Consider the following 24,977-nt stretch of genomic DNA (forward strand, 5'->3'; position numbering starts at 1 on the left):
TAGCTTGTGTTTGATTGTTGTTTGCCGGTGGCATTCTAGGCATCTTTGTGCTCTCTTTAGTTTTCCCAACTCTTCCGAATACCATACAGAATGACACAGAACTCTGGGCATGGAGACCCTACTCAGATGTGATTTGGTCCAAAGCCATGGTTGCTCTTCCATTCCATGCAGCCATCAAGATTTTGGCTGGACCTTGTAACAGACCTTTCAGAATAATTCCCAGCTCCCTCTGAAACCCAGTCCGATCCATCAGTCACCTGGTGGTCGTAATTTCTTAGAAAATGTGATGCTATATGCCGGTAAATATAATATAAATATTTTTAACATAAATATACAAAAGCATAAAAACTAAAAAAAGCAAAATTTACCTTTATCCAACCATCTTTGAAAATGGTTACCCCACAGAAGCAGCTTTGCACTGAAATTTAATCAGTGCTTACTTTATTGTGGTGCCTCCCTTCTCCCTTTCCTTTTCCTTGTGTTATATATGTTGCCCAACCAAATTGATTGCTGTCCTATTATTAGTGGGACATGGGGCTTTTTTTACTGAGTCTTCTGTCTAGAGGCATGAGGGTAATATTTGTAGGGAAAAATTTGCAACAATGTTTGTCTTTATTGGCCTGATGGTGCCAAGTACTGAATTTGTTATTTGTGTCTCAGAAATACATATATAGGATGAAGAAAGTGGTTGGTCCATTGTTTTGTTACCATTGGAAAGGATTGAGAGAAGAATATGGGAGGAAAAAAATATATTCAGCTTCTCTGTAGTAAAATGTAGAACAGCAGTGAAGGAGGAGGAGTGTGAAATGGAATGGCTTTTAGAGGTGGCAGCTATTATTTTGGGGGTGGGGGAAATGTATATTGAGGTGTTAGCTATGGTTTGTCATTCTGCTTATGCAGAAAAAAGTTAGTGATTTCCTGAAGTTGAGCCTAATTGAAGGCAAATATACATGTGCCATGATAATGTTGCAGGATCCAACCTGGGTCGGTCACCAGGATCACGTATTTTGTCTTCCAAGCTTTTGGACTTGTGCTGATCCTCTAGATGGACCCTAGCATGAGTCCGAAAGCTCGAAAGACTAAACCTCAGGTCTCAGTAACCGATCCAGGTTGGATCTTGAGCTTAATTTCTGGTGAACTCACAGATACATTCCTGAATTTTTATTTATTAATCATTTTTATTTATTAATCAAATTTATATAGCTGCCCATCTCACTGAAGGACACTCTGGGTGACAAACAAGTATCTGATAAAAACCCTTCTTCTTCTTCTTCTTTTTTTTTTTTTTACTTAATTTTGCAATCTACATTACAGCTTTCCTGATGAATTCCTATCCAAATACTAATCAAACCTGAACCTCCTTAACTATTTTTGGATCAGTCAAGGTCACTTAGGGGCTCATCCACAGGAAGGCTGGTGATTAATTGTGAGAGGTAGACTCATTTGTGGTCCTGCAGACCAGATATTGCTCTTGCTTAGTTTAGGGAATTCTGACTGTCGTTGGAAATTATGGACTACAATATTCCTGGATTACTTGTTGGGTAAGTTTGCTCCAGGCTAAATTGCAAAATCTACAAATGTTTGTGAGAAAGGTTTAGTTTCTAATAGTCTTTCAGAAGTAGTACTTCATTAGCATCTTTTGTCAATCAATAGAGTCCTTTGTGTCTGAAGAAGAAGAATAAGTATCATGACACCAAAAATGACTTACATATTTGAATCAGACATTGGGAAGCAGTCACTGAGATATTGCTGGTTTGCAACAGACAAACAGAAATAGAGTATTTATGTTTTGTGTCACATTGTTTTGTGCATGATGCTGACATATAACTTAGAACAAGGATGTCAAACTCAAGTTGTCATGGTGGCGTTACGTGATCTATTGGCATTTCCCCCCCTTCGCTAAACTGGGCATGGGCGTGGCCAGCATGTGACCAGGGTGGATTTGATTTAAATCGAGTTGATTTAAATCACAATTTAAATCATGATTTAAATCACTAGTAAAAAGGCTTGATTTAAATCAACTCGATTTAAATCATAAATTTTAAAGAGCAACTGTCATCTCTGCTACTCCTTTGACCCACTGTTGACTCACCGATAGTCCCAGTGTTGCAGAATATACAGCCTCATGCTACATAACTAAGCTCCATTTCATGCTGAATAAACTAAATTATTTATGTATCTTAAATAGAAAACTATCTTACGATACATTTTTACCCCAAAAGTTTTTTTAAAAATAAATTCAATAAAAATCAAAAAAATCCAATTTAAATTAAAAAAAATCCAATTTAAAAAAAAATCATTGATTTTTATCCACCCTGCATGTGACACATCTGGCCTGTGGGCTGGGAGTTTGACAGTCCTGACTTAGAGCCTGACTAAACTGTAACATGTTGAGGGTAGAGATTTGGGAGATTTCCTTGTGTTAGTGTGAAAGCTGACTACTGTGCTAATTTGAAAACTTCTCAGTAAGTATGTTGCTTCCTGTGGCAACCACTTGCACATGTATACCAAAGCTTTCTCTCTGATTGATTGGATGCTATTAAGATGATTTCCCAAAGTGATTAAGTCTGCTGTGGAGATATGGAAACTAGCTGCAAGTAGTCTTGACAGAGGGACTTTTGATGACCCAGCAGAGCTGAGAAACTCATTTATCTATTTCAGGCAGTCACAAAGATACCATACTCTCGGTACATTGTTAAAACTTGCAATAAAATTTGTAAGCATTGCAGGTCTTTTTACCTTACATCATGTAAGAGGAGAGATGTGTTGGTCTGTGACAATGCCTCTCTGGATTCTACGTAGGAGTAACAGGCCAAACTGCACAAAGTAATTAATGGATCCAACTTTTGACATCAGGACTCAAAACAAAGACAAAGCCATATCATAGACACTCCAGTACAGATCTCAAAGTAGCCTTGATAAAAATAAATTTTACCAGCACAACTGAGTGAGAGAATTCTGAACTCACCTACACCATAAGGTTTCAGGGTATTTCTGGAAGTCCCAGCAAACACAATGGATGTTTAACATATTGCAGTTGTTAATTGATAAGATACTTGTAATCTGTCTCACATGTAACCTATATCTGCATAAACCACACCTTCTGTTTCCTCTGCTCCCACAGATCAATTTTGACATCTATTGCATTTGATGAAGAGGCAATACATGTCATATAAAGCTAATTTGTGTTAGTCTAAAAGGTGCTACGAGACTCCTCCTTATTTCTACCTTATATCTACGTATACATCTTAGGTTTTTGAGTGTTATGTGATGTGAAATACACCTTTTAAGTATACCTTTAGGATCAAAATAAAAAAAAACAATGTGCTTGCAAAAATTTATGCCATAATATACTTTGTAGTTTTAATTAGATTCAAGTTATCAAGATCCATAATTTGGCATTTAATTCATAAACTGGTGGTTGCTAAATGCACCTAGCATTGAATATTAACCCTGTATCTTTCCAAGTAAATAATTATCTTTACCTAAAGTACTTGTCTTTTGTTGTTGTTGTTATCTTGTATCTCCATTATCAAAGCATAGCTTTCTCATTGGCTGTTTTGTACCAAAGATTCATTCTAGATTAGCAGCAACGCTATGTGTATCTTGAGATGGTAAATTACACTTGAGGAACAGTAGTATTTTATAGATACAACATATATTTGACATAGTCATGCCTTTTAAATTTTCCAGACAGATGAGTGCTATGTGGTAGCCTTGAAGGCATGCATGGCCACAATTTTGCTGTCTTGTTTATAAAATGCAACATAAATGTTGTATGATGTTGAGATGCAGGAAGAGTGTCGTTTCACTTCCTCATTTTTCTGCAACAGTATCTTTAGATCGTTTGTATGCAATTTAGAAGCTTTTCTGCAAGGCTTCCTTAGCTATTAGATGATTGCAGGATGAGATATTAATATTTTAAACATAAAAATATTAAAGCAGGATGTAATCTTTTTAAGAGTCTGGAGGCAAGCATCTGTATTCCTCCTCCTCCTACATTTACCAAGGCAAATGTAACAGTGCATTCTAAATATTTTTAGAAATGAATGAGCATACTGAGTTCTATTAAAGCTGAGACCAGGTTTGTAAGATTCAATATTTTCTCCCAGTTTTAGAAAGAGTAAATTCTCTAAAAATGCCAGCTAGGTACTAACAGATTAAGAATATAAAAAATAACACATTTTTTTTTTAGGTTTCTGACATTCCAAACCTAACAGATGGACAATAACCATTTATGATTAGCTGGGAGACTTGCACATTAATTTTTCATACAGTAGGACCACCTGAGTGACTGAATTCAATTACAAGCTGCCTCCCTTTCTTGTTGCCCCCCCTTTCCCTCCCCGTGTTATTAATGTGGCACCTCCATAAAAGAAATGGAGGGACCTGTTGAAATGTGAAACTCTTATTTCTTAGCATGACCCCCTAGATAATTAGGGTTAAATTGATATGCTATCACACTGGTGACACATTTTATCTGCCTGTGTTTGTACAAGAGGATACAATGGTGGAGGAAGGACCAATTTGTGTCCTCCTTTAACTAACCAGACTGAGATAAAAGGTGTCACTAGGACGATAACATCCTCGCCTTGCACTCTTTTATTGTTGCTCCATTTGTTCCCACCCCCCAAATCCTGTTCTTTCATTCTTTCAATACCCTCGGCCATATTTTAGCTCCATGCCATTGCATAATGATGCTCTGCTAAATGTGTGTGTGCTATCTGAAACTCTGGCTGACAGCCTTGCCCGATAACCAAATTCCTGCCCATCTATCACTCGCTGCCTCTTCTCAACTTAAGGAAAGTGATAACCAAAGCATGGCTGTTTATCACTGCAAGCTGGGCTTTTCTTTTCCAGATGGAAGAAAAAAGAGAAGGAAAACCATGTGACCTTGCCTCCAATTTACTTCAGTTTTCCTTCTCTACAGCTTCAGAATGGAAAAACTGCCATGTACTGCCAAGAACACCACCTTGACATATAATTTTGGTGCAAAAATGTTTTTTTAGTTTAATAACTCCAGAAAAATATTATTTATTATTATATTGTAATTAGTGTATATCTGTCTGTTTAAGTGTACAAAAACAGCTTAATGCCTTTTTAAATTAGAGATAGAGTTCTATTAAATGTCTCCTCAATTGTTATCAGAATAGTATACATGCACACATATGTGCATATTCAGATTGCACTACACTTAGTGTAATGTAGAACATAATTGGTAATGGCAAAATATAAATAAATGCAAATATGTTCTGTTCTCTGAAAAATATAAACTTTAGTTGAGCGCCTTGATATCATGCCTTATATAGTAGGAACCATGCAGAATCAGCTTATCTTTGTACTGGGTAAGAGTACATAATTTTTATATAATGAACATGAGATAATGATGGATATAATAAGAAATTAGAATAATAATAAGAAATAAGAAAATAATAAGAAATCAATGGCATAGGTTGTGTCAATGGCATAGATATTTTGGCTCCATGGTAAGGTATGAATGGGAAATGCTAATGGGTCCAACAATATAATGTGCATTTCCCAGGAACTGGTACTGTATTTCACTGATTATGTAAGTAGTAAATGTCTATGGAGATTCAGGTCCAGGTTATGGTTGTCCCAAAGGTGGTTTTTCAAGAGGCAACTGGACTTTCTGGCTTTTCTTTGAAGATGTTTTGCTTCTCAGAGCTGAAGAAGCTTCTTGGATGAGAAGCGAAATGTCTTCAAAGAAAAACCAGAAAGTCCAGTTGCCTCTTGAAAAAGCACCTTTGGGACATATATGTATCTAGTAGCTGTCCATAATATTATTCTCCATGGATTTGCTTAACTCTCTCTTAAAGTCATCTATGTTGGTGGCCATCTACGCATATTTGTTATAGAAAATAAGAAGTTTGACTCAGTGTATGGAAAACAGTGTTCCTTTTCTTGTCTGAAATTTCTCAGCCTTAAGCTTTATTCAATAGATGAGGTGATGATGTAAATTGGCCAGTTATTTTGCTTTTGTTTTTCTGGGTGAAGGTTCTGATAAGGTTATATGTGGGCTTATATTGTGGATTTAAGTGTTTCCTGCTTCAAATGACAGGAAATATTATCACTACTTTTTGACAGTTTTGATCAGGAAAAGCCCGAGGACTTTATAAATGGACTGGAGGTGTGCATGTTCCTCATCTCTGTATTAAGGGAAGAAACGTATCCACCTATATCACTCAACCTTATTTCTAAAGAGAACACATAATTCTTAGTTCAGTGAAACTAAATGTTAGTGCTTGCTTAACTGTAGAGCTGAGGTAGTGGACATTTAAACAGGAAAGTTACTGATTTTATTTTGCTTATGCTAACCAGGCCATTTGATATCTTTCCCCAAGCTGATATCCTCCAGATACGCTGAACTAACACTGCCTCATTGCAGTCATTTTGGTATGACACAGTTTAAAGCTAACAGATACGTAGAGGAAGGATATCTTACCTTTTTGCGTAAAGCACTAATGTCACTGGCTTCTCACTTGACTGTGCCTTGTCCAATCTCTTCTCCCTCCTTTTTTCTGGAAAAAAAAAATCAGTTTAAGGAGCACAGTTTACATCAAAGTGCTGGGTGCAAAGAGCATGCTTGATTTGCATATCCAATTGCTTGGATTGAAGTAATTACCATGTGTAAATGAATCTATTAATCACTTATTTAATTAATTTTTGGTCTTTCCTATGGCCACCTAATTCATACCCAATCCAGCATTCAAAGCATATCTAAAAATCTTTAGCAAAGCATTAATAAGCAATACGACCTGTTAACTACCCCATATCAATCAAGTTGATTGAGTATAAATGAATTTACATTCTAAACTAATGGCTGCAATGTCCATTCTTTTCTCCACCAGCAGCGGAAGGCTATATATGTGAATGTGTGTTATGGGTTATGTAGCAGGTGTATTGACCTGGATCCCAAAGTTCAGTTCTTGTCCCCTTTTGTTTGTTTCTGAAGACAGAAATAGGAGAACTGTATTTCATATTGTAGAATGCTAAATGTTTGTGCCTTGCCTCTATATGCTTGTTCTGGCAAAACTCTTTTCTGATGATCTTAAATCATAGAAACAAGGGACAATTCAAGATGAATCTTTTCCTCAGCCCCCCAGCATTGCTGTTTTGAATGGCTTCTCCTTCTCCCTCATAAACCTGCTACTTAGCATTGTGGCTTTGTGTATTTACCTCCATTAACTTTAAATACTCTGTTCAGACTAATGCAAAATATTTTGAGTGATAGCTCTGGGAAATGACATAGCCAAGTCATTTTACAACTCATTTCATTGAGTACATCTATTAGTCAATAAAGGGATTGTATGACACAAGAAAGTATCTGTTGCAAGCCATAAAACAAATATAGAGAGTTGTCATAATATCTTTGGGGCTGTGTATCATTGTAAATGATGAATTCTGGCACATGAAATGATAGGATATTTAACGTACATATATTATTCTTTAAAAACAAATAACCAAACAAATATATTTTGTAAGTACTCCCAAAATACTTGTAATTGTTTTCAATTTGTTTATCTCTTAGTTTCTAAACATTGAGACAAATATGAGGGTTTGTGTTTTATTTGGAGTTGGCACTGATGGTAAATGATCCACTAGTTTATAACCATGTTAATATAATTGGGGCTAACACAAAGAAGAGTTTTGAGGGGAGGGGGAAATGTATGATCTGTTGGTTTCAACGGATTTAACCCATTTTTTCCTTTTATGGTTTTTCTAAAATATTATTTAGATTTCTGTAATTTGTATTATAACTAAATTTTAATTATTTTGTATTTTCGAACTGCAGCTGTATTTGTTTTCCAATGAAGGAATGGGGCAGGGGAGAAATTGTGCCATTAAAGAGGATTGATCATCACAGAAATATTTCTGTGCAACTAAGTTCTGCGCAACTCTTTACAAAATCTTTTTCTTTTTTTCTCTTCCACTGTTCCATTCTACCTTTTATAGAACAATTAATGTTTAATTTTAAATACAATAGTAAATTAATAATGAATATCTGAAGGACCAGAGAGATTTCCCACCCATAATGGTAGCCAATTTGTGAATAGGCAAACAACCATATTTCTTTGCTTAATAATAATTTGCTTTCAAAATGTCAGATGTGCCTAGCTTTCCAAAAAGGTTGAGGATCTCTCAACTAGAGAGACATGTACTCCTAAGAAGACTGAGGTTTGGGCTGAAATACAGATGGTACGTTTCCTTATTTCTCCTTTCTTGGGTACTTAGACTGTTCTACTTGAAACCAACCTGCTCTTTTTCTTACAGGTTACCTGGACAATGCCAGTACTTAGGACTTCCAGTTGCTGATTACTTCAAACAGTGGATTAATCTCAAAAAGGTACTTTCATTGCTGATATGTCTCTCTTGCCCTCCCCCATCTCAGTCTTTGTTGTCTCTTCATTTCCATCATTTCCCCTTCCTTCTATAGTATTCTCCTTCCTTCAAGGAGGTATTTAATAAGCGCTGCTGTTTTGCATTGAAATGAGGAGTTATTTTCTCAGAACCTGGGTGAAGCAAAGTTCCTATTGTATTTCTCCTAATAGAGTCTTACTGTACTTGATGGAATATGGTCTGCAGCTGGAAAATCTCATTGTGGCCATCCTGATACAGCATCTCTGTGCATAATAACTTAGCATTTCCCTAGGATAGGCTGGGTCAATTGGGGCATATCTAAATCTTTCTTCCCTAGAATTTCTGACTCTCCCCTCCGTCCTCCCTGCTCCAAATATTAGCTAGCTATTTTTGGTCTTTAAAATGCTTAAGGCTTTTTGTTTTATTCACTTCAATAAAACTACCACTGAACCTGTTTTCTTTTGTAGGTACATGTAGCTATAGCTGCTGAGGCATGGATGCCTCCTTCATTTCTTTGGTCACACTTTATTGTTGGATTACTCAAATATCTTACATTTTTCTAAAAAGTTTCTCACAAGTCTATATAGATTAATATGTGACTCCACCCTGACTGAACCCAACTATATTATCAGGGAGTGGAAATTGACAGTAGAATCAAGGAACTGTGCAGCACATAGACCTGCAACAGCTCTTAACGTTATTTTGTTTGAATCATGGTATAAACAAATAGCATAGTTTTGCATTTTAAATTCTATTCTCATTAAATAAAAGCTTGCCAAATGAAATTGCTGATAATACTGTTTTTCATTTTGTTACATAAACAAATCTAAGAGGTAGTCTGAGCAGTTATAGAAGGAAAATTAGCATAATTTTTTTTGTCAATTCAGAGTAGGGCACAATAATGTTTTGTCAATTCAGAGTAGGGCACAAGTGTAATGGGGGAGAAGCTGGCAGCACGTGCCTTAGTTTGACAAGGATTTCTTCCTTCCCGGCTGTCAGAGTGAATGTCCTAGCTTATTGCTGGCTTTCTGCATATATAAGATGAAAGTACGTTGGGAATTTTGTGCCACCCAGAAACCATTAAGAATTGCCACTTGAAGTTCACAAAAGTTCTGGTGAATGTCTAGAAATAATATAACTAATCAGTATTGATGGATGTATCAAGAACAGTGGTGGGTTGCCCCGGTTCGGACCGGTTCGCAAGAACTGGTAGTAAAACCGGTGGGAGGCTCCGCCCACTGACCCGGATGTCATCATAGGTGATCTGCGCATGTGCATAAGCTTCTGCGCATGTCCAGAAGAGCGCACGCAGGCACAATGTGAACCGGTAGTAAAGGTAAGTAGAACTCACCCCTGATCAAGAAGAAAAGTAAAATATTCCTGTATGATAATATTTGATATGTTAGGTAAAACTCTTTGCTACATTGTACTTCTTGCAACTTTTTCATTTGGGCTATTGATTTTTTGTTTTAAAAATTTGGCTTTCATATAATCTATTCTGACATTTCAATGGAGGAAAATATTATTCTTTCTAAGAAAAATGGCTTCATGTATAGAGCTTGAGTTATAATTCACATGGGTGGGGTGGTTGTATCTTAGAATGGGGACATCACAAAATCTCAGGATAGAGACATAGTTAGAGATCACAGTAGGGGAAATAACATTTGGGGTTAACATCAGTTGTAAATCACTTGCTTTCTTATCAGATGTGATGATTCATGTTCACTTGGTCAGAGGGATGTGAAGCGTATTTTCTGTGCTTAGTATAGGAAGAGTAGAATTTGACTTTGTGCCAAGTCCTTCCATTTTCTAGTCTCTGAAGTTACTTCATTGACTCTTCAATTTGAAAAATCTCCTTCTCATGGAAAAGCTCTGGCTTTTCTTCTAGCTTCTTGTGCACCAGGCTTTTTCTTTGCTGACTTGCCTATGGTCCAAAGACAGCCACAAATAAAAACTTTAGTTTCTGTTTAGGCTAAGTAGAGCCAAAATTCCAATGAAGACTGTGTTCAGATGGCTACGATTGAGAAGGACATCACATAGTCTCTGGAAACAAAGTATTTTTCTCAATTTTCAGGTTTATTGTATTATATTAAATCTTTTCTATAATTTCTGTGAAGTGAATACTGTTTTAGATTGAATGGGTTGATTTATCACTTCTATATTACTGGGGTATTTTTAAAAACAAATTTTCAAGAAGGATGTGGAAAATATATTGTTTTCACTTTCCCAAAGATACAGAGATTTTGAAAGATAATGGAGGATAGGGAGAGACTGGAATAAAAAAAACCATGATCGTGGTGTGTGGGGAGAAAAAAATGGAATATATGGTAGGTAGTGAGTGGTAGTAAGGGAGAGGCCATGGCAGGGTAATGGCTAGCAAAGGTTAACATCTTTCTGCTGCTGATACGGTGATCTTTCAGAATTACTAATGAACATAATAAAAAAAACCTGATGGGATTGTAGCTAGAAGTCTTATAGCGAGATATTGGTTGGCTTAGGGAGATTGGAAGAAATATTTAAAAAATAACAACAGTACTCCTAGTATATCTAGGAGTGGAGAAAGAAGCTTTGCTACTGTGTTTGCTTCAGAGCATTTTGAAAACAGCTCTTTCGGAGACCTTTAATCATTTATAGATTTTATGCCCTGGTTCTGTATCTAACATTGGCAAAATAACTTGGTGACTCAGAATGGCTTGCTATTTGATTGGGAACTACTATTCTTAGAAAAAGGTCAAGGCACCTGTGTTTTCATTGTTTCCTATTCTTTACACTAGAACATAGAGGAAACTGATTCATTCTTTGTGACCTTGCATGACTTAATGATGATGGGCTATTGTTGAAGGAGAAGCTGTCCATTTCCCCACACCTTGCAATCAGATCCAATAGTCCATTTTGGATTTGCAAGAAAGGAAAGACATTTCAGCATGCAGAGATTAATAGTAGGGCTGTGCAAAGTATTCAGAGCAACACAGTGTGAAACACCTTGGTGAAAATGAAATTCTCCTTTGAAATGGGGAGACAGCTGCATCCGTTGGTAAGCTGGGAATAGCTGCTTTGAAAGCTATTCCAGTCATCTCCACATGTATGCACATGTACATTGCTTTGCTAGCAGTTACTGCAGAATCTGGGCATATCCACCTGCAAAGTGCAAGCCCTCTGGAAGAGCCTTGAGCCACACCAAGCCTTTCAGGAATTGCTGCTGGCTTAGTACTTTGAGTTTTCACTTGCCTCAGTGCATTTCACAAAGCACCCACATGAATGCTTTGCTCAGTTGTATTAATGGCAACTTGATACTTAGTGCAGTGACTGGATAAAATCCAAGATTTTAGGATAGCACCATCCTTGTTCATGGCTGTATATGTTGTCAGAAGTCTTATTTTTCTTTGTCCTCAAATGCTGCTTCTTGTCAAACCATATTGCATTCTTGCATTTTTAATGTCACTGAACTATCTTGTATCTTTTGTGAGTCATCAGTTTAGTGAGGACTTGGGACAGAGAGTTTATCAGATTTTATGCCTTGTTTAGATCACGCTTTAGCAATGCTTCCCAAATATGGATGTTTTTAGAATGTTTCTGTGTACCAGATTTTCCCTTAAACTCTGTCTACTGGCAGTGTTGAGATAGTTGCTGAAACTTTTTGACTGTGTCTTTACTTCTGCTATAGTCAAAGGCAGTATTTACCATTACCACAAATTCTATGGACAGAATTAACTTTCATACATACAGAGGAGCTATGTTGCTTTAATTGGAAAAGCCAAAATTTCAATTGGATCAGAAAGGAAGTGGACTAGTGAACTAGGAAAATAGGAAATGCTTAAAGATATTTAAGAGCAATAACAGAAACATGTGAATAAAGTACTGGTGTGAGGAAAAATGTAGGATAGGATAGCAAAGTATATGTAAAAATGAGAATATATGAGATATACCCATATAAGAAACACCCCCCCCCCTGGAGTTTTCTTCTTTATGAGACTTCACAAAATTGCCCTTATCTAAATATCTATCTAAAGTTATGCATTAATAGAGCCAAAAATTGTACTTTATCATCAAAATATGCACTACAGATTCCTTAGACAAGAGAAACTCTTTTGTCCGCAAATACCATGAGCATTGATGATGCTGTATAAACGATTGGTAGTAGCAATTGCCATATAATAAAATGCAGTTCCTCAGGCTGTGGAATGAAACAGCTTTGATTACAGGGAGCAAAAAGGATGTTCTCACACAAACAAAACAGTCTTATTCATCACCAGTACTATCTCCATCCATCCACTTAATATATTACTATATTATTCTCATGTACTCCCATCTCAAAGAGGTATATAAATAAAAAATGAAAACAAAAAACAAATACATTAAACTAAAACAATATAAAAACATTGTCATTAAATGGAGAGGTAGAATGCAAAAAAAAAAAAAATACACAGGCAAGACCATGTAAGACCATGTAAGACATATGTATGTGAAGACAAATTTATAAAGACAAAATGATAGGTAGCTCTTGGATTTGGGTAGGAGTTTATTCCAAACTACCATTCTAAATGGTAGTTTATTCACTACCATTGAGAAGACTTGCCTACAAAACACTGCAAGCTGTGGAACAAGCAGCAAGATCTCCATATATCCAGGTCTGTAATGGAGAGTGTGATCATGTGTGTACTCTCTGTTTTTAACAAGCAAAACAGTTATTTCCAGTTTCTACATGGTCAGGTGCTTCACTCAACAATCTGGTCTCTGCATTTTCCACCAATTGCCCCCATGAATCAAGGATATTGTCACATATGCATTAAAGTAATGTAAGGAGCAGTGGTTAGAATGCCCTTGGTCAAAAAAGTATAGAAACGTTCTAAACAAAGTTCATATATTAACTGATTATATAGACAGTATTATATAGGAACAATATTATATTGTTCATTTGGGCCTTCAGTGATAGTGACATTCCTGTGAGCTTTCTTCATTTTGGAAAGTAAAACTGTATTTTAGAACAGGCAGATTCCTTATTTTGTCACTTCCCATATCAAGAAGCATACAACTAAAGTATATATTGTCAAGGTTTAGTTTCAGTCCTTGGGTTTATTATTGTTGTTCTTTGCTTCAGAACATGTATAACCTCCCCTGATTCAGATATTACACAGAAGGAGAGCTGAATGTTATTAGCATATTCATAACATCTTATCTATTTTTTTAATGACTAGTTCCAGTGGCTTCATACAGAACCATCAAGATATCTTGGGCTCAGTAATATAGAAAAGAGAAGTGGGTGTGGGCAATTTTTATTGAGAATATCAATAAAACTACACTGTATACAACTACAGAAAAACCAGGCTGTTATAAATTAACAGTTCTATTGTGCAGAACAAATGAGGCATTCACTACGCCTAAAGTTTCTTGATTTTTACCTGGCACTACTATGGTAGTGCATGTTACAATTGAGTGGTAAATACAACCTTAGTATATATTTTAGCACAGGTAGACATTTCTACAGTTTAGGGCACTTTTGCCTTATAATATGCCTCCTTGAATTGCATGCATATACTCTGCATAATTGTGTTCACTGGAATATCAGAATCCAAGCTATATATCAAATGACAGCATGGAGTTGACTGGACAGATTAGTTATGCACTGGCACACACTTTATGCAAAAATTTATCAGAAGATTGGTGCTTGCCTGGACCTCGTCATGTCTCTTTGCTGGTTCTGTTGGAATTGTTGCTTCAGGAGATGTTAGCACTTTCTGAAATTAAATTTCGGAACTTAGAAGAGAGAATAAAATTAGAAAATAAACAAAGAAGCACAAGGAAAAATATATGAAGAAAGGCTAAAGATTAGGACTTTCTTGTAATACTCTGTCTTATCTGTTGATATTCCAAACAGAAGTATATAAAATAATGGATTTAAACAAAATAAAAAAAAAAATCCAAGGATCAGATCTTGAGCTCACCAGTGAATTTTCAATGAAATTAACAAGCAGCAGGTTTAACAGAAGCATATAAACTATTTTCACAAGGCTCATGGTTTATGTGGAGGAGTCTGCTGTCAGTTCTTGGCAACAGCCATAATAAAAACCCCTGAACAAATTAATGGAAGATAAGAGTATCAATTGGCCTTTTATTAGGATGTGATGGGCATCTATCCTAATGCTTAGGACATCTCTAAACTTGAAAATTAATGGTTGGAATGGAGTGACTAAGAGGATGCTGTTATATTTAGTGGAGCATCTTTATCTGACTTTAATCAGGGATACAATATAAGTTGGTTGAATTGTTGGTTTGATCAAAGCATTAAGTTTATATATTTTACTATAAGGAAAAATAGCTGTTGCAAAATAACCTGCTTAATTAGCACTCCTACTCTCAAACATCTGCTCAACTATCTAGCCTGGAGACAGTTCTTAAAGAAATATGACAGAGATGCTGTTTGTCTGAAATTAAAATTTGCTTTAATAATTTGTTTTAATTCAGATTGTATTTTGACATGTTTTACTGTAAACCAGTGTGATAACTTTGGCTGCTGGGCAAGTTTAAAATTTTTAATAAATAAACAAACTTTATTCTTTCATCTCATTGCATGAGATCAACTTGTTGGTCATGTGGTAACTGAAATGATACTGGTAACTGTCCAATTACTGATATGTATAGGCAGATGCATTGATCTGATCCAGGAAGAAAGGTGCATTTTCTCTTGTCTCTCACTCCTGGAAGGGTGAATGTGGCCAGCGTGCTACCCCTTTGCCTTTAAATCTGTCACGCAGCTGTCTTGAACTCTGGAAATCCTTTCACTCTCTCCCTCATCTTGTTAACATGTGTTGCCTTTGGGGTAATCAGGGAAAAAATATTATGTCCTTTTACAATTACCGGGTTTTGGAATATTAAAATGTCTCGCTGCATCGGCAGTGTTATTTTGATTGGTATTCTAACCTTTGACTAGCCCATAAAGCGAGCCGCTCTTGAAGCCAATATTGCAGGACTGAAATTTAATTCCGAAATGATTCCAGATAATAGGGAGACAGATAATATATGCATGAAGGATATTATGTTTGGACTAAATGCAGCAGGGCCAGGGCTTGGGAGTTGAATAATAGCCCAGAGTGAGTTATAATCTGTGGGACAGAAATACCTTACTGTCAGGGCCAGGAGAGGAACTCTTAAATCAAAGAGAAAGAGCTAGCGGGTAGTCACTGGAGACAAAAAGGGCATCCAGCGAGGCCTTAAAGAAACTGAAGTATACTCACTGAAGTGGTACACTGCAAACAGTTCTCTAACCTGGATGCATAAATATCATTTACAAATAAAAGTCAAATTTGTGGAAATAGAATGTGAGTTTTGAAAACAAATTTCAGGGTTTTTAAATTTATTTTTTGCTTTTTCATACTTGTGCCTAAGGTATATACATGTACCGGTAGTAAAGGCATAGTGCAACTATAGAAATGGAAAAAAGAGCTATTTAGGACCCATTTCAAATATCAGTAGAATTTAGTTCAGTGGGTCAGCGCTCCTTGTATGCTTGTTGTTTAAAGAAAGAAATAGCAGCTGCTCCTTATCCATAGGGCCCTTCTTGTCATTTTCGAGGAGTTAATGTGGATGACATTATTCTCTCAGTGTAAAGCCATCTGTAGTGATTCATTTTACCTGCGCTGGAAAATTTAAATATATTGTAAAGGACTTGTCTAAGGACCATCTTTTTTCCTGTGAAACGTGAATATTAGACTATGTTACTTAATAGTTTTGTCTGTTTACCAAGTAGATTTAGGATGTTCTTAGGATTGGCTTGAGGGCCACTGAACTATTTTTTAAAAAAAGTTTTAAATATTCTCAATGGGTTTTTTTGGCTAATTTTATTTTTGACCCTTGTTTTAGTATTATTTTTAAATACTATCTGATACTAATTTTCTTGTTTGAGCTCATTGGTATTGGGTGTATTAAGAAAACAGGTTTGGGATTATCATGAGATAATATTTGTTGAAGGCTAAAGCTAAGGCTGCCATTGAATAGCATTTAATCTAATTTCAGTTGACAAAATAAAACACAGATGACAAAAGTTCTAGCTCTGGCTAACTTGGCATTGAATTGTATTTATCTCAAAGCCTATCTTTAATTAATTGCTATAAAAGTGTTTTACTTTATATATTGAAAACAAAAAGGGTTTTGTCAAATAATGCTTGCACTTTTTTATACATTTCTAACTATAATTCATCATATGTATATAACATAATGCAACGCAGCAAATGGTAGACTTCATCTACAGCTGGTCCAGACCAATCCAGCTTGTTATAGCTGTACATCACTGTCCTGGGGTGACCCATCCTGAAATGTTAGGCTATGATGCTTAAACATTTGTGCTTGTTGTTTATAATCCTTCTAGTTGCCATCTGGTCTTGTCTGTGATGGTTGATGTGTGGCTGCATAGGCTAATTGCTAACATAGACCTCTGCCTGCTATTTTTGCCTGAATGCTGTTGCTGCACAGTGCCACAATTAAGGGGTTTATAATATTAGACGACATTTTTAACAGTTTTTTTTAAAGTTTTATTTAACACAAGAATGTATATTCTGTTATATTACAAATATATTATAAGAATGGCTGTACTGGAAGAGATGACAGCCAGAATCAAATTTGGAGATTTATTGATTGATTGGCCAAAGGCTGTAATAAAAAATTCATTCATTCAACTTGGAGGTTAAAATTCTAAGAATGTGAGTTATGCAGATGATGCCATTTTGTTAGCTTAAAGTAAGACTTCAAAAGCTCATCGTGACCACAAAAATGGAAATTGAAAATCTTGGTTAAAATTAAATACTAAGAAAACAAAGAAACTGTCAATCAACATAATTAGTAAACTTACAATTGATAGCGAAGGGTAAATGCGGTAGATGTCTTTGTCTTCCTGAGCTCAAAAACAGATTAAGATGGATAGTGTGGTGGAGAACTAAAGAAATTAATCCTAAGAATAAGGACAGTGACAAGATCAGAAAGGTAAGGAATTTATATGACAACAAAGATCAGAGTAGAACTTTCTAGAACGTATAGAATCAGGGCTAGAAGGTAAGAGCAAGGTATTTCTTTTTTTTTTTTTATTGCAAAAGTTTTACAATTACATTTTCACCCCTTTTTCCCCCCCCCCACCTCCCTCCCCAAACTTCCCATCCTCCCTAACCCTCCCTAACCCTCCCCCCCAGACTTCCTTATTATGTACTCATAACTAATAACACTGATATATAAACTTGAACCCATCCCTCCCCTTATATAATTTTTCCTCTTTATCTCTTTACATTAAGATATTTCTAATACATTATTTTCAAATAAAAGCTATTTGATACTTTCTAGTTTGATATTTGTTCTGAACATATTCTATCCACCTTTTCCATTCCCATTCATAAGTCTCTTGTGAACAATCCTTTAAATATGCTGAAATCTTCGCCATCTCTGCAAAACTAGCCATCTTCAAAGTCCATTCCTCGATAGTAGGCAAAGCTTCATTCTTCCAATATTTACCTATCAACAATCTTGCTGCTGTTATCATATGCAATATTAGTTTTATTTCACCCCGTGTAAAACCCTTAACTATACCCAATAAAAACAGTTGTGGAGAGAATTGAATTTTTTTCTTCAAAACATTCTGCATAACCCACCATATTTTTATCCAAAAAGCCTTAACTTTCCTACAGGTCCACCAAACATGATAATACGTAGCATCCAAACATTCGCATCTCCAACATTTTGGCTGAACATTAGGGTACATACATGACAACTTTTTAGGATCTAAATGCCATCTATAAAACATTTTATAAAAATTTTCCCTCAAGTTCTGCGACTGTGTAAATTTAACATTCTGAACCCAAATTTTTTCCCATGTTTCCAACATCACTGGTTCTTCAAAATTTTGTGCCCACTTAATCATACAATCTTTAACTAATTCAGTTTCTGAATCCCTTTCTAGCAAAACATTATAAAGCCTTTTAATATGCATTGGACCTTTCTCTCTTATATGTCTAACCAATTCTTCCTCATGCAACATAATACCAGTTTTTTGGTCCTCTTTCCATCTCAATTGTAGTTGATTATATTGTAGCCAAGTTAAATTAATTCCTTCATCCAACAGTATCTGTAATGTCTTCAACTGCCATCTGCCCGCATCTGTAAAAAGAACCTCTTTATATAAAAACCCCCCGAGTGACATTATATTTGTATTCCACATAGTATGACCAAGATCCAGCCATAACGGTATTTTGTAATCCCATTTGAGTCGGTGCTTCTTCCAAACTCTCATCAAAGAGTCTCTAAGTATATGACTTTTGAATACTTTATCTACTTTGTCGTCATAAAATAAATAAGCATGCCATCCAAATTCAAGATCAAAACTTTCTGCATTCAGTATTCCAGTCTTTTTACTTCCAAACCAATCACTTGTTAAAGTTAAAGCTGCTGCATCATAATATAACTGTAGGTTTGGGAGTTTAAGGCCTCCTCTTTCTGGAACATCTTGCATAATTTTCAATTTCACTCTCGGCTTCTTCTCGTTCCAGACAAACTTATTCACACCCGACTGCCAAACTTTCAGTTGTTTATCACTTTTAAGCACCGGAATCATTTGAAACAAAAACAGAAATCTTGGCAAAATGTTCATCTTAACTGCTGCTATTCTTCCAAGTAAAGACAGTTGCAGCTTTTTCCAAGTCTCCATGTCTTTCTGGACCTCTCGCCACAACACCTCATAATTATTTTGAAACAATTTCATATTTGATTCTGCAACCTGAACTCCAAGATATTTTACCTTAGGTACAATTTCAAAACCTGCCCTCCTTTCAAGCTCATGTTTACGATCTTGTGTCATATTTTTAACTATCATTTTAGTCTTTTTTGAATTCAGTCTAAAACCTGAAACTCTACCATAGTCTTGTATAATGTCGTTCATCAGGATTGTTGATTCCATTGGTTGTGATAGGGTAACAACCAGATCATCTGCAAATGCCTTTATTCTATAATCCTCTTGCCTTATCATTATACCTTTCAAAATTTTAGAGTCCCGTATTGTATTTAGCAAGACTTCCAATGTTAAAATAAATAAAAGTGGGGACAACTGACATCCCTGTCTTGTTCCTTTTTCAATTTTAAACTCTGTCGTCAAACTTCCATTAATAATAATCTGTGCTTTTTGCTCTTGATAAATTGCTGAGATCGCCTGTATAAATTGGTCCCCAAAGCCCATCTTTTTTAAAGTCTTTAGTAGAAAATTCCAATCCACTCTATCAAAGGCCTTCTCTGCATCCAAAAAAACCAGCACTGCAGGAATCTGTTTATTCTTATCAAGATATTCCAATAAGTCTATTACTTGCCTTACATTGTCCTTCATATATCTACCCTCAATAAATCCCGCTTGGTCCTCATGAATCACCTTTTGGATTACTGGCATCAACCTGTTGGCTAATACCTTCGCATAAATTTTATAGTCTGTATTCAAAAGAGATATTGGTCTATAATTCTCTGGTTTTTTAGGACCAACTTGTTCTTTTGGTATCAAAGATATATAAGCAGTTGTCCAAGATGGGGGTATTTTACCCCCTTGTTGAATATTGCAAAATAAATCTCTAAGTTGTCCCACCATTTCAGCTTGTAAAGTTTTATAATACACTGCAGTCAAACCATCCGTGCCAGGAGCTTTAGCTGTTTTTAGCTGTTTAATTGCTACTGTTATCTCCTCCTCTGTTATAGGATAATTCATTCTTTCCTTTTGTTGATCAGTAATTTTTGTAACTCTCTTATCATTTAAATATTTTTCTATAAGTCCATTCTGCACCTCTTCTTTGGCATATAATTTAGTATAATAGTCCACAAAAGCTTCTTTAATTAATTTTTGTTGAAAGATTTCTTTCCCTCCAATATCAATACTATCGATAATCCGTGCACTTTGTTTTTTCCTCAGTGTGTAAGCCAACCATCTGCCCGGTTTATTAGCGTTGCAAAATGTGTTATGCTTCGCGTATTGTAGGCTTGTTGCGACTTGTTCCGCCATAAGCATTTGAAATTGGTCTTTCAAAAGTTTTATAGCACTTCGTATTCTTTCATCTGTTGGGTTTTTAATAAGTAACTGTTCTTTATTCTTTATTTCCATTTCCAACTCAGATCTTTTCTTTTGTCGGAGCAGTCTATGTTTAGAATTCATATAGATAAGTACCCCTCTCATATAAGCTTTACTTGCGTCCCAAACAATTTCAATTGGGGTACCTTTATTCAAATTTATTTCAAAAAATTCTTTCAAATGCTTTTTAAGTTCTATTGTATTTTTTTCATATCTAAACAAGTTCTCATTTAATCTCCAAGAACGTCTCTCAACCTTATCCGTCTCAATTTCTAAACATACAGGGCTATGGTCAGTCAAAGTTCTTGGAAAAATCTTTGTTCTTTTTGTCTTGACAAGTAGATCATTTGACAACAGAATAAAATCAATCCTAGAAAAGGATCTATGTCTATCAGAAAAGAAAGTGTAATCCAATTCATTTGGATTATGTATTCTCCAAACATCTTTTAATTCCATATCTTCTTTCATATCAAAAAAAGTCTGTGGTAGTCTAATTCTAGACTTTGCCAAGCTCTTTTTATCTAGTTTAGAATCAATTACTCCATTCCAGTCTCCCATAATTAAAATAGATCTATAGTCCCATTGCAATATTTTAGTATGTAACATCTTATAAAAATAGTCCTGTTGTTGGTTGGGAGCATAAATTCCAATCAAAAGAATTTGTCCATTTGCTGTGAGCAATTCAATTGCTACAAACCTACCATCTTGATCTGCTTCTATAACTTTCGCTGTTAATTTTTTATTTACATAAATAACCACACCATTCTTTTTCTGCGAAGTTGAAGATATATAATGTGCTCCTAGTTTTGAGTTTATCAAATATTTTTGATCTTGAGTTGTGATATGCGTTTCTTGTAAACATATTATATCATTATTAAATTGTTTCAAATATGTAAATAATTTCTTCCTTTTCTGTGCTGAATTCAACCCATTAACATTCCAAGATAGACATTTAAAGGTCATCAGCCTCTTTCTGTAGCGCAGAGCAAAATATTTGAAGTTCATCCGAGAGCTTCGATCTCGCTCCTCCCATAGCGCCACTCTCTTGTACGGTACTCTTAACTGCCTTCTTGTCTTGTCTTTCCTGTTGTTGTTGTTGCTTTTGTTTAAGTAGCTTGGATTGAGCTCTAGTTATACGTTGATCTTTAACTTCAGTCAACTGAATCAAATCCAAAATTGGAGAAGAATCCAACAAGGGCTCACTCAGAAAACCTCCTTCTGCACCTTGCACTATTTCTAATTCCTGCTTAGACTGTTCTTTCAATTGCCTCTCTTCACTCTCCTTAATCTCCAAAACTGTAGATGTACGTGGAGATGGTGTTCTTTCCTTAAGAATAGTACTGTAAAAGTGTTGTGCCTTCTCCACGGTATTCAACCGATATCCTTCTCCCTTATATCTAAAAATTATCCCAGCTGGTGCGTCCCACCGGAAGGGTATCTGTAAATTTTTCAATTCCTTAACAAGAAAACCAAATTCTTTTCTAGCTTTCAACATTTTAGGAGGTAATTCTTTAAAAATTTCAAGTCGTGAACCCCCCACTTGTACAGAAGTATGAAAAGATTTTTGCAGGATATCATTTCTAATTTCTCTGTCAGTAAAGTATATGACCACATCTCTGGGCAGTTGTCTTTGTCTGGCCACCCAAGAGTTCACTCTGTAAATTTTATCTATTTTATGAAATACCAAATCAGGATTAGCTTGTAAAATCTTAGCCAAGGCTTCAGAGCAAACTTGTCTCAAATCCTGTCTCTCCTCCTCTCGAATTCCCCGAAGCCGTATGGCAAATTCCATCGCCCGGAATTGTATCATAACAATCTCATCTTCAATTCTCTGCATTTTATTATCAACTTCATCAGTTTTATAATCATTGTCTTTCATCTTAACATTAACTTCTGATTTAAGTTCTTCAACTTTAAAATCAACTTTCCCAATAAATTCTGCCAGGCCAGACGCCACTTCTGATATTTTTTTGGTCACCTTATTTTGATTCTGTTTCACCATGTCTTTAACTTCATTAATTTCCTGCATAAATTCCTGATGTGATTTTTGAAGTTTATCATCTATCTCCTGTTGAGATTTTTGAAATTTATCATCCAAAGTTTTAGAAATAAATTCTTTTAAATCTCCCACATCAAATTCTTTTTTCTGAGTTTGTAGCTGTTGAGCAGGGGGAAGTTGCATTTCATGTTTGTATGTGGGGGATCCCCCCCTAATGCCTTCCCTTCCTGCTTCTTTGAAGCCATCCTGGCTCGTGATCTAGTTTTTCTAAAGAGGGAAGTTCCTTTTCCTTTCCCTCCTGCACAAAGACTTCTAAAAAAGTCCCCCAGATTTGATCAAATAAGGGTTAAAATAAAGCAAAGTCCAGTATTGAAAAGGGAAAAATTTCCCAGTTGTTTCTCTTATAACAAGCAAGGCAACTTTGTAGCAACTTGGAAACTTTGTAACAAAGCAAAGTAACTTCACCAATCCACACTCGCCGGCTCGTTAACTCTGAGGCTAGGCGCCATGTTTTTTCAAAGCACTTTCACTCACTCGCATTTTCTCAAATTGAAAAGTCAACAAAGTGCTAATACTTGCGTTTCCAAATTTCAGGATTCAGTAGTTTCGCTGTTTATTAAAGCTGGTTCTTTCGCTTTAAGTTTCCTGCAGCCGGCTTGTTCTGCAAAAGCAGAATCGTCCCACGTCGCCCGGAGTTTCAGCAGGTTGGGAGGGAGCCACGCCTGTTCTCTCCCCAGAAACTTCCCTGGGGGGTTACAGGGGCTCAACCTGTGCCCTGCGATCTCTCCTTCTTCAATCCTGTGGATTTAGAAGTTTTCGAGCCGCTTCTTCGTCTCGAAGCGGCTCTACAGGCGGCGGGGCTGGCGGAGCTTCAAAGAGCGCCGCCGTCGCCGAAGACAAGGAAACCGGAAGTCCTAGAGCAAGGTATTTCTTGTTCTAATGAATGGGTGTGAAAGAGAAAGAAGATGGGGACCTTTGATTTATGGATTTTAAGACTCTTACTAAGAACAACATGTATTGCAAGAACCAGTTGGCTCTAAATGAAATAAAGGCCGACTGTTCCACTGAGACAATGATCAGCATTCACTTTGGGCATGTGATGTGATTGGTTGATGAATTTGAAAAAAAGCACTACATGTGGCAGGTTGAGGGACGGAGAAAGAAAGTTACAGACACAAACCTGTGCATGAATATAATTAAAATATAAAACTATTGTTTTAGACAGAATTGGCTAAAAAAATTTCAAAATGTAAACTTTAAAAAATGTATATGTCTTAATATGTGTGTGTGTGAGTGTCTGTCTGTCTGTCTAAAATGTGAGTCCTCTTTTTTTTTAAAAAAATCATAAATTATAGAAATGCTGGGATTAAAGTTTGCAATCTGAGACAAATACACTTTGAAAATGTATTCCACTCCATATGCATCAAGAAGTGATTATTATATCACAAGTTTTTTTTTTCCCTTTTGTGGGTGTGTACATGTATTAGTTTGTGTAATCTCTAATATAGTACTGGTAGTAAGTAGAGCAAGTTGTGTACCTAATGGTAGAGAAAGGGTTTCTAAAATGTGTACCTGTATCAGTGTATCCTGAGTTTTGAAGGTATGGCAAAAATAAAACAAAAATCTCACCATCCTATATGATCAACTGTATCAATGATGTTGCCAATTAGGAAAAAAAAGTCTATGGGGTTCTGAAAAGTAAAGCTTTGTTATGAAGCTGTTGGTTTTCTGTTGGTATCCATTGTCTGACTATTGCAAGAATTGGCTGTTGATCAAAGAAATGTACATATCCTGGCTGGTGTGCTAGTTGCAGCCTGATTTGGACTGAGAAGCCCTTGTGACAAGGATTTATGCTTTTATCACTTCAAGCTTAAACTACTGCAATGTGCCATTCTTGCTGTTGTTTTTGAGGACTACATGGAAATTACAGTTGGTTGGGAGTGTAGCTATCTGCTTACTGGCAGGTGAGACTCACTATGTACTGGCTGTCAATGGATTTTCAAATCCAGTTCAAATAACTGGTGTTAACATATAAAATCCTACAGTTTGACTCACGGATAACGTACAGACCTCCGAATAGAATCTTCTGGGTCTATTTAATCTTTTCAAAAAGGAGTGCTTTAGACTCCTGCCCTGTGTGAGTTCAGATGTAATGCACAGCCTTAAAGAAGTTTGTAAATTGCTGTGAGATAAACACACTACGGATGGTCCTTCGTTAACAACTACTGTCTTATTTTCTTTTGAGTCCTGAAATAAGGGCTTGGCCTTATTATGGGGGGGGGTGTCTTATTATTTTGGGGGTGGAGGAGGTGGCGAGCATGGGACTGGATATTCTGTTGTTGCTGCCGCCTCCCTCCCTATTCTTTGTGCTTTCCAAGTGGCTGGCTGCCACTGCCCTGATGTGTCTTGCTGCCATCCCCACACACGTCTTACCTTTCCAGCTCCGTGGCATTCCTCGCCATTGTGTCCAGGGAAACACGTTGTAAAAGAAAACTTCTTGCAAGTTTGAGAAGTTTGATTGAA

General features: G+C 36.1%; 1 protein-coding gene across 2 annotated transcripts in view; it reads left to right on the plus strand.

Moving 5' to 3' along the window:
• Positions 1–24,977, plus strand: part of ERI3 (ERI1 exoribonuclease family member 3) — a 264,150-nt gene that overhangs the window by 82,754 nt on the left and 156,419 nt on the right. For both annotated transcript variants that reach the window (XM_070939619.1, XM_070939620.1), the window contains exon 6: positions 8,293–8,365. In XM_070939619.1, the coding sequence (XP_070795720.1) occupies positions 8,293–8,365 (73 nt within the window). The remainder of the gene's footprint in view (positions 1–8,292; positions 8,366–24,977) is intronic.

This window comes from Pituophis catenifer, unplaced genomic scaffold, assembly GCF_029215685.1.
Source record: "Pituophis catenifer annectens isolate HBS135680 unplaced genomic scaffold, rPitCat1.0.hap2 SCAF_3, whole genome shotgun sequence".
Lineage (NCBI taxonomy): Eukaryota > Metazoa > Chordata > Lepidosauria > Squamata > Colubridae > Pituophis > Pituophis catenifer.